Raw genomic sequence first — 10900 nt, 5'->3', positions numbered from 1 at the left:
CCTTTTGGTTACATCTTCCTTTTTTACTTAGTTATTGCTTGTCATTGATGCTTCTTTCTATTTTGGTCTTCACTTTGCTGCTGTAACATCTCTAGTTTTAACATTACAAGTGGCTAGAATAAACTATGATACATTATTCCTAAAGATATTAGTGTTTTCTTCTTTTTCACAACACAAAATGACAACTTAACCCGTACAACACACCCTTGTCAGTACTGTAGCAACAGTGAACATCTGATAAGTTTGTTTTATATGAGTTGATACCTGATGTAAGTCTGTCAGCGTCAATAAATCTTTGGGTAAAACAGCCACAGTATGTTAGGTTTAAATGCATATTGCCAACATGTAACCGGCGTCATGGACAGACTAACAACACTAAATGCAGTTAGCTAGAAACAGTACCCTGCCTGACATGTTTGCTACATCTCTGCACCAGCAAGCTAACTGGACTAGCTATGTCAATAAACCGGGGGACCAACGCCTCTCTCTACAGATTCATTGCTACTGTAGATAGCGATATTCTCTAACATTTTACATTATAAACAGAATAAACATACGCGCTCTCTTCGGGTTATAAGGAAGAGCCGATAAGTTAACTACGGTTAAATTTGCCCAACGGAGCAGTGAGCTAACGTTAGCGCGGTACCAGCTAGCATTATCAGGGCTAGCTAAACAAACATTGCACCAAAATGCCAAGAAGTCGTTTTCAACGCGGAATCACAGCGTCAGCAAATGCGTCAAATTAATTACCTGCAGTCGTAATGATTCAAAACAAGCCTCCAAAGATATATTTTCATTCATTGTTTTAAAAACCTTATTTTTATGTAAAGGGCAACCCCCTTCTTTGCAATTGTCTTTTTTTCTTCCATCCCCATTTCCACATTGCTCTTGTTGCTAGGAAACAGGAAATGTGCAGCAGAGAAATACGTCCCTCTCAAAAGTAACCAGCATAGATGGGCAAAAAAGTTGATTTAAGACAAACTGCGGCGAGTTTAACGTTGAAGCAATCGAAAATAAATATTAAACGCAAGTAAAAACCAAGAACTATATATTCATCTCACTATTCTGCCTCTGGTTTTCGTAAAACGCCTACATTAGCTGCTTTGGATAGCTAACAGCAAGGTTAGCTTACGTAGCTGGCTCTGCTATAGACATATGAGCATTGTAAATGATCTTCTCTTCAACTTGGTGACTGCGGATTTTATCTGCTATCTATACTGGGATTTCAGTGTTTAACGAGGAGATGTGTTGAGTGTATTAGCTTGATATTTTTACCATTAAACGCATTAAAATGCTGCACATTTGGCTTGCCGATGCAGTTTCTAGAAAGGAACCCCAGACCCGTGAAATTTCTCGCGAAAGTAATCTTTGTAACTCAAACCATGATCGTCCCCTAATCCTACCCAAGTGTTTTTTGTCCTTGAACCTACCAAGATTTTAACCACGGCGCTGACACATCATAAAACATAATTCATTTGTACAACGTGCACAACGAAGAAACAACGCGTACAAATCTCGCGGTTTCGCAAATCTGGGGTTCCCTACTAGACACGACCGCTTGCTGAGAGCTGTCGTCATCATGGTCCTAGAGCCGTCCCCGTCCAGCAGCTAGTTAAGAGCACTCACCGTGTCTCACACTAAATGCAGTCGTGTATCTAGACGTTTTCCCAGGCATTATTGACCAACTATTAATGCCCTGATTCAGGTAAGAAAGACATTTGTTTCTCTAATGCATACAAGAGGCTAATGCAGCTAATGTTAGCTAAATCCAGCCCGTATAATCACGGACATGATGATGATGACACTGTCGAGTGAATTGGTGCAGCCGGTCCTAAAGCCAGCCATTTTGAGTTAGTGAAATGTTTAGCGACAAAGCTAGCAAAAATGAATACGTACATAACGTATCCGGTTGTTAACACCATCATAGTGACTCGTGATCTTTGATCCTTGTCTCCGATCGGGTACATGTCAGTCATTCATGTTCAGTGATCAGTGTCATTACACCGCCAACTTCCTCTGGCATCAAAGCGGTTAGCTTATTGTCCCTGAGGTCCTAATGCCAGCCATTTTGTGATTTAATGCACACCCACATATTTCTGTTATTATGCTATTATACGTATTTTTTCCTGATCTCCCATGAGCCTCTGTCTCTGACAATCTGCTCTTCTAACTCATATCCATCACATGACTTTAGCCTGATGTTTGAGGAATAATCTTACAGTCTAATAATCCTTATGCTGCTAATAAACTGTTTATTAACTTAATCATTACAAATGTCTTTTATATAATCTCTTTGCAGATATAAAGATGGCCTCTCCTCAGCCTGGCAGCCCACCTCTTGCAGAGCAATACACCCCTCCTGCACAGGACGAAGAGAGCCAGCCAGAGGAAGAGCCAGTGAGGGATCAGCCTGTAAAAAAACGTGGCAGAGGCCGGCCTCCAAAGGCCAAATCTTCTTTTAAATGCTCTGCATGTACAGAGGTTTTCAAGAGTCTGTCAGCTGTGCGGATCCACAAGCTTTTAGCACATGGAAAGGACCGGCAGCAGCAACACCCGTGCTCCCAGTGTGCTAAAACATTCTCAAGCAAGGCTCAACTCTCAAAGCATGAGCGCACTCACTCAGCCCAGCGGCCCTTTCAGTGTCCCGACTGTCACAAAGCTTACAAGACACCCACAGAGCTGCGCAACCATAGCCGCTCTCACACTGGGGAGAAACCATTCGTATGCACAGAGTGTGGTAAAGCCTTTATGCAAGCGATATGCCTGAGGATCCATATGACACAGCACAGTGGAGAGCGCCCTTACTCCTGCCGACAGTGCTCTAAGAGCTACCCCACCCTGTCTAAACTGAAGGTGCACATGCGCTCTCACACAGGAGAAAAGCCATACTTCTGTGCTGAGTGCGGTAAGAGTTTTGCCGACCCATCGGTGTTCCGAAAACACAGAAGGAACCACCAGGGCCATCGGCCATACGCCTGTGACGAGTGTGGTAAAACCTACACGGAGCTGAAGGACCTGAAAAACCACGAGCGCTCCCACACCGGAGAAAAACCATACCTGTGCTCAGATTGTGGCAAAGCCTTCTCCCGCTCCTCCTCCCTGGCCTGCCATCAGCGCATTCACTCCCAGAACAAACCCTATCAATGCGAGCAATGTGGCAAGGGCTTCACCCAGCTGTCCTCCTACCAGTCTCACCTCCGCACCCACTCTGGTGAGAAGCCCTTCCTCTGCCCACAGTGTGGCAAGATGTTCTCTGACCCCTCCAGTTTCCGTCGCCACCAGCGAGCCCATCAGGGTTTCAAGCCCTATCCGTGTGACAAGTGTTCCAAGAGGTTTCGGCAGCCGGCTGATCTGGCTGTGCATGAACGCGTTCACTCTGGAGAGCGGCCTTACAAATGCCAGAGCTGTGACAAAGCCTTTGTCGCATCCTGGGATCTACGGCGCCACATGCTCGTCCACACAGGTCTCAGGCCCTTCTCTTGCACCGAGTGTGACAAGTCATTCGCCGAGCGCTCCAGCCTCAACAAGCACCGCCGTGTGCACTCTGGAGAGCGGCCTTTCAAATGTGAGGAGTGTTTGAAGTCGTTCGTGGTGTCCTCAAGCCTGCGCAAACATGAGAGGACTCACCTAGCTGAGCACGCCGAACAGCAGCAACAACAACAACAACAACAACAACAACAACAACAGGAGTCAGAGGCTGGGTCAGCTTCCGGCTTTACCGCCCACACAACTCTACCTCAGTTCTCCTGCACTCACTGTGATGCCACGTTCGGGAGCTGGGAGGAAGTTCAGACACACGAAAATCTTCACTCTATCGACTCAGCTCCTCCAACTGTGACTAAAATCGTGCCGCTGGGCTCCCATGTCTGTGAGACCTGCCAGGCAGAGTTTGCACAGCTGGCAGACTTGCAGGAGCACGAGAAGCAACACCCCAAGCCGAGGCCTCACGTCTGCAACAGCTGCGGCAAAGGCTTCCTCAACAAATCTGGACTTCGTAAGCACCAGAAGATCCACTCCACCAACAAGCCTCACAGCTGCCCCCACTGTGGCAAAGCTTTTCTGTTTGCTGCCTACCTTCGGAAGCACTTACGGACTCACACAGACGCTGCTGTCCCCGCTGCCGCACAGCTCAATGACTTAAACATTATTCACACCGACCCGCTTCCTTCTCCTCCACCCCCCAGTGAGGTGTCCCCCTCCACCGTTGAACCCAGCACCTTATCCCTAACCGTTCCAGTGACTGTACCTGTGACTGCTTTTCAGACTCTGCCAGAGTATTTAGTCAAAGAAGAGGGACTTTAACCCTGCTGTTATGTTACCGGTCAAATTGACCCGTTCTAAAGTTTGAACATCTAGGAAAAATAGTTAAAAGTATTTTTTCAGTATGAAACTTCTTCTGCTTGCCTTAATTAGTGTAATCAACATATAATATGAAAATGGATCATCTCACATATTTGCGATCACCCCCTGCATGTTTATATCACATAGATACTGTTCGGGAGGTAAAAGGGTGTCAGAAATGTCAGACTATTTCTTTCTTTGCAACTGTGACATATTTCACCCCAATCACACACACACACACACACACACACACACACACACACACACACACAGGTGCAGGTGTTATGACTTTTGATGGGAACCATTTATGTTTTTGCGGGAAAATTCCACCCATATTCAGTGGACACTCAACAGGGGAGGGGCAAAACATATAAAAGATTCTCTGCATGGGAGTCCTACCAACACTGATCATGACAGTGAAATAGAGGAGGATGTGTCTGAAGATGAAGACTATCTTGAGCTAAATTCTGATTCTAATGATTCTGATAACCAGATATAACCAGATGAGGGAATTGCTATTCCTGTTCCTCCAAGCAAGACATTTATGTCAAAAAATGGTGAAATACATTGGTCTTCATCCCCAAATATGCGTCAGGCAAAACTGTCTGCAGAAAACATAATAAAGACAGTGCCAGGGCCCACTAGGATGGCAGTGACTCCTGTGACTGACATCAAGTCAGCTTTTGAGCTGGTCATGCCAGATTCAATACAGAAGATCATTCTGGAAATGACTAATCTAGAAGGGAGGCATGTTTTTGGGGAGAAGTGGAAGGAGCTGGATAAAACGCATTTAGATGCGTATTTGGGGCTCCTCATCCTGGCTGGGGTCTATAAATCGAAGGATACAAACACCAGCTATGCATTGAACATGCAAGTTTACACTGAAAAGCCAGTTGGAGGAGCCCCAGAGAAGAATCAGGGCACAAGGGTCGTGCTCGACATGGAACAGGGTCTCAGGGGGCACAACACAACCTGTGACAATTTTTTCACAAACTACAACTTGGGTCAGGAGCTTCTAAAAAGAAAGCTCACAATGGTCGGAACTGTCCAAAAGAACAGGGCTGAACTCCCTGCTGAGCTGCTGGTAATCAAGAACAGGGCCCCTCAATCTTCCATGTTTGCCTTCACAGACACCACAGCCCTAGTGTCTTACTGCCCCACAAAGGGAAAAAATGTTGTGCTCATGAGTGTTGAGCATCATGTTGTGCTGAAATCAGCACAAGAGAGGACCAGAAACCAAGCATGATCCTGGATTACTGGTCTTTCAAAAGTAATAAAGTGGTGAAACATTAAAAAAAAGTTTGAACATGTAGTTTTTTTTATGAAAAACAAGTGAATTATCGTAATTGAACCATTACCTGTTAAGAGGTAAGGAACACCATTGCATTAAATATTGATAGAATAGTTAGTAATGGAATTAGTAATGAAATATTAACAATGCGTGTTAGGATTTTTTTGGTTTCGGACATCTTTTGGATAATTAAACATGCACCGGGTCAAATTGACCCAGGAACACCATTGCTGTTCCTGACAAATGAACATAACAGGAGGGTTAAGCTGTTTTTTACAGTTTTGTAATTTTGATCCCACACATATTTAACCAGTGGCCTTAAATCTTTTTAGATGATGGGTCTGATTTTAAAGAAAAGTGTTATTTTTCAAGAAAAATTCCTTCAAAAAGTTCAAAATAGAGTTTTCTTCATGTAAATTGTTCATGTGATATTTGAAAGATGTTATGTACGCTGTTCATGTTTTAAAATATATACTGTACTATAAGTAGCCTATGGTGAAATTGTCTGTTGTAATCTCTTCATGAAAAAGTGGCGTTACAAACATTTATGCTCATCACTTTAAAGTATCGCTTAAAAAAATGTTGTAATTTCAGAAGAATATGTTTTTGTAATGCGTTTTTAATTACAGCTTGTCTTAAATTCTTTGCATTCTTTGAATTTACATTTTTGTGAAACAAACAATTTGTAAGTGTTTTACTGTGTATTAATCAAATTATTATATAAACAGTCAAGTTTAAAATAAAAAAGTCAGTTGTATTCCAAGATATTCAATCAACAGAATTCAATTTTTATACCAATAAAAAAAAAATGAAATGTGTAAAAAAAACCAAAAACAAAACTAATGTTTCATTGATTTATTTTTTGTTGTTGTTTCCTTACATGCAATACAAACCTTTGTTCTGTGCAGTATATCCTATCTCTAAACATTTTAAATATTGAGGAGTGAGACACACAGTGTAGCTTAGGTAAAGTGAGGCCAAGTCAGCACATCATATGGTGAGAAACTGTAACACATATATTGATGACATACTGTATCTTGCACCCATAAAAGACTGAATGCAAAGTGAGAGCGACAGTATTCAGTTAGCAGGTTGCAGCTCTTAAAGGTAAGCTCTCTTATCTGCTACACTACCACCCATTTATTTTCAAGTGCCCACTCATACGCTCTAACAGGGCTGGATGTATTTGCTGTGACATTTATGAATGCTTAGATGAACAGTTTACATGCTTAACGCTTTCATGCTTCCTTATAATTTAGGAGGGCTCATATACTTGAAAGAGACGACATCAGTTGCAAGCTGTAGTTGGTAAATCTTTTTTTTTTTTTTTTTATTATTATTTAAAAATGGAATAAATATTTATTGTACAGAGAAAATGGTTTTGGAGCCTAAATCTTCAATAGATTCTTTTAAATTTCTGTATAACTTGAAATCAAACACTCAGTAGCACTTTCTATGCAGACCACACTGATTGTTTATTCTGATTAACAATGAATTCCCATAGTCTCATAGTTAATGACAATGCATTCATAATGCTCTATAACGTCACCCATAAACACAAGGTTTCCTGACACACATTATGAACAGTCATGAAACATCATAGATGTGACTTAAAATGAATTATAAGATCAAGTGTCTTATGGATGCTTTTGACCAATTATAAACTAGAGTTTGACTGATGGGGCTTATAATACATTATGACTACCTGCACTCACACACCTCACCAATCAGCTGTAGTGATGACTCATAGCATGCTTTAATAGTCCATGCAGTATCCTGAGTTATCATTATGTGTGTTCAGTAAAGTGAAATATGTATTTATGCATCTATAATAATCCATGACTCATCATGACATTTAATTGGTGGTTGTAAGTAAAGTGTAATTAATTTCCATGCATTTAAAAGAATCTATGCTGCATCTTAAGTGGATTTGTTATGTGTGAATCACACCAGACTGTGGAGAATTACAAGTAAAATTTGTTTGCTTTAGGAATGGAACCTCAAGGCATTAAACCTACATGATATATTCAAAGGGATAAAAAAAACAAAACAAAACACAAAGTGCATTCTGTCAAGCTTTATTTTCATTACGGGATGAAAACAGTGTGCTGGGGTGTCATCAACAACTGTATGCAGCCAATTTCAGTGTCTTAGGCTATGTTTACACTGCAGGCAAAAGCGGCCCGAATCAGTTTTGTTTGTTCGTATGTGACTCTGGTTTGTTTTTTTCCTTTTTCATGACAGCGTGAAACAACACAAATCACATGGAAACTGATCTTTTCAATTCTAAGTTGGGCCACATTAATATGTGGTTCTAAATCAGATACACGTCTAACTTTTTTTTTGCACTGCAACCTCACTCTGAACAGTCATATTAGAATTCATGCGACTTCACTCACTCGCCTGAAGTGTCTTGACACAAGACTTTTATGGAGAGGTGCTGACAGATGTATGATTATAAGTACCCCTTGGCGTCCTGACATTTTGGGTTCAATCTGTGTCTGTGAAGTCCGTACTGTCTTGATCCCACCACTCAAGGCTCCAACCTCACATGCACACACACCTCTGTGCAGGGGCAGCAGCCATTGCTCCAAAAGAAAAAAAAAAAAAGCCTTAATTAAATATTTGTCTCTCTTTTCCCACATCCTTGTTATGATCTGCTTACAAATCTGCTTGCTTCCACTGCACATTAACTTATAGATGAGACTGTAAACACCAACCCTGACCTTTGTCCACACTGGAATCTGATATTGGCCACATTAAAAAGATAATGTGAACAGTTAAACAGAAAAAATCAGATCTGAGCAGTAATTCAGAATTGGGCACTATGGCATGCAGCAAGAACATAACCATGAATTATTTTAAAGGCATAAGAATGTATTATATTTTACATATCACCAATAATGGAACATCATGATGAAACATGCATTATTATAGATGCATCAGCATGTTCTTCACTGTGCTTAACATATACAGTGATACAGTATGGGCTATTATAACATACTATAAGTCATTACTACAGTCCATTGTTGAGGTGCGTATAGGTAGTCATAATGTATTATAAGCCCCATCAGTCAAACTCTAGTTTATAATTAGTCAAGAACATTCATATGATGCATGATATAATATATTTCATTTTAAGTCACTTATGTAATGTTTTATGACCGATGATACAGTGCACCAGCATGTGTTTATTAGTTTATTTATGACTGCATTGTAATTCACTATGAATGCACCTAAAACACATTGCAGATGTGGTCATCATAGAAAATGTTACCAAAAAAATCAAACTTGAAATGAAAGCTAGAATTCCTTACGCTCATTGAAATTATCTACCATGATATAGAAGCACGATGTAAAGTAAATTGATCTGTAAATATGTAATTACAGTTTTACTTATTTCCAATTTCCCCACTGTTAAGATCCAAGAAAAGCCAGTAGTGACGATGGCAGCCATAGTAACAGGCCTCATCCCCATCCTGCGGACAGCGGTGGATGCCACCACCACCTACAAGTGCCGCTCCCTGTGGTTTGGCTTCCTGTGCATCCGCCTGGTGATCCTCTTCCTGGCTGAGCTGCCCTTCACCAAACTGGACAGCGACTTCACCTGCAATGTCACCAGCGACATCATCTGCACCAGAGCCTGTTTTAACAGACACTTCCACAAACCCATGATGGTGGCCTGGAACTTCATCTACGTGCTGGTCGTCCTCTCTGTCCTGCTCATGGAGCTGTTTGCCTCCCACCTGCGCTCCCTGGCCCAGAAGAGAAGCCCTCAGGTGGATGTGGAGATACAGGTTCAGGGGAAGGAGGAGGCCCGGGTTGTGTCCACAGACCGCAGCGGCAGATCGGTCATAGATCTCCACAGAGACAGAGGGGCTGTTGGTTTCTACCTGCTCAGCATCTGTCTGCGTGTTCTCGTTGAAGTCTGGTTTTTGTATGTTCTGCTCTCTTGGAACCTGCCAGCACTAGACAATGGTCCATACATGTGTTCGACAGACATCTGCTCAGAGTTCCATGTTTGTGTTGTGAGGGCCGCCCCAGAGAAACGCATGTCTGTTTATGCTTTGGCTTCCATCTCTGGCATGATTATTGTTTGTTCTGTCTTATTTTGCATGTACTCCATTGCTCACTACATTTGCAAGTTTTAAATCACACTTCTTCTTCACAATGTTCTGATTCTGAAGCTGAACATGGAGACTCAGCCAACTTTCTCCTTTTCCTGCAAAAGTGATATACATTCACATCTTGAGTTTACTATTCTTAGAAAAATACTTGCTTACTGCCTAGATGATGTTAGCAAAATGCTTCCTAACTAGCTAGCTAATGATTGATATAGATCAACTAGTTAGCTTACTGGAGCAAAGCTCAAAATCAATTATATGAACACATATTTACTGAGTTTGTGTTGGTGCATCTTCTGATTGAGTGCATATATTATATGTTTATACAGTATGAAAAATCATGCTTATAAGCCTAGTTCTGTTTTTTGTGACATAAGATTGTATGAGGCACTTATCCATTGTCAGTGTAATACCTACAGTAGATGGTGGCCGGCACACTCTGTACTGCTGTGGACAGGGTAGGCGACATTCTTTTAGGTGCATTTCAGGCACCTAAAAGATCAATATCAGTTTAAGTGTTGGCTGTATTTAGAATATTTTCACCACTTTGGTGGTGACAGAAAGCCTTTTCTGATGAGAAACTGAACTTATATCGTTAAATAAATCGCACAAAAACATTTTGTCTCAGAGAACACAGGAGCTGGTGGTCTACCGTTGCCTTTATTAGTTTATTAGTGTTGTTGTATGATTTTGATAAATCCGAACTAACCCTTAAAAACACCTTCTGTTTGGTGGTTTTGGAGAGAGTGATATTTGGCTAATATAACAGTGATTTCTGGTCAGAAAACGGTAAAGATATTTTAAAAAATATGCTTGGACCCTGACCATCATCTACTTTAGGTAAAACTATGGATAAAAACACATGACTATGGATCGGTACCTCATACAGCCCTGCTTAAAAAAATCTTAACTATGCCATACATTTTCTGCTGCATTGTCAACTTTGGCACAAATTGCATAAAATAAAACACAGTTGCTTGATCATAATCAGAACTATATGAACTGTTGTGTTAACATGTTCACATGTGTTGTGAGATGCGTTTTGCTGACATTAAAGAGTCGAGGTGTTAGCTTCATGGTGGTGTTTCTGAGTCAGGTGTTTTCTGTGTTTTTTGGTCAGCACAAAAACATGAACTGCCACATG

The 10900-nt window shown here is 41.3% G+C and overlaps 2 protein-coding genes across 4 annotated transcripts; both read left to right on the top strand.

Moving 5' to 3' along the window:
- Positions 1–1232: 1232 nt before the first annotated feature.
- Positions 1233–4311, top strand: znf668 (zinc finger protein 668). Its single transcript, XM_084740511.1, has 2 exons — positions 1233–1705; positions 2300–4311. Exon 2 carries the CDS (start codon positions 2308–2310, stop codon positions 4300–4302), a length of 1995 nt encoding a protein of 664 aa, XP_084596637.1. The 5' UTR covers positions 1233–1705; positions 2300–2307; the 3' UTR covers positions 4303–4311.
- A 2171-nt stretch (positions 4312–6482) lies between these two features.
- gjz1 (gap junction protein zeta 1) lies at positions 6483–10475 on the top strand. Of its 3 annotated transcripts, XM_084740143.1 has the most exons (3): positions 6483–6739; positions 6892–6940; positions 9055–10475. In XM_084740143.1, exon 3 carries the CDS (start codon positions 9079–9081, stop codon positions 9781–9783), a length of 705 nt encoding a protein of 234 aa, XP_084596269.1. In that variant the 5' UTR covers positions 6483–6739; positions 6892–6940; positions 9055–9078; the 3' UTR covers positions 9784–10475. The 3 variants fall into 3 exon arrangements, with proteins under 3 accessions (XP_084596269.1, XP_084596270.1, XP_084596268.1); XM_084740144.1 differs by lacking the exon at positions 6892–6940; XM_084740142.1 differs by having other exon boundaries at positions 6483–6940.
- The last annotated feature ends 425 nt before the right edge of the window (positions 10476–10900 follow it).

The sequence above is a fragment of the Lutjanus erythropterus genome, chromosome 17 (genome assembly GCF_056507025.1).
Source record: "Lutjanus erythropterus isolate fLutEry1 chromosome 17, fLutEry1.hap2, whole genome shotgun sequence".
NCBI lineage: Eukaryota > Metazoa > Chordata > Actinopteri > Lutjaniformes > Lutjanidae > Lutjanus > Lutjanus erythropterus.
This window is presented reverse-complemented; position numbering and strand designations above follow the sequence as displayed.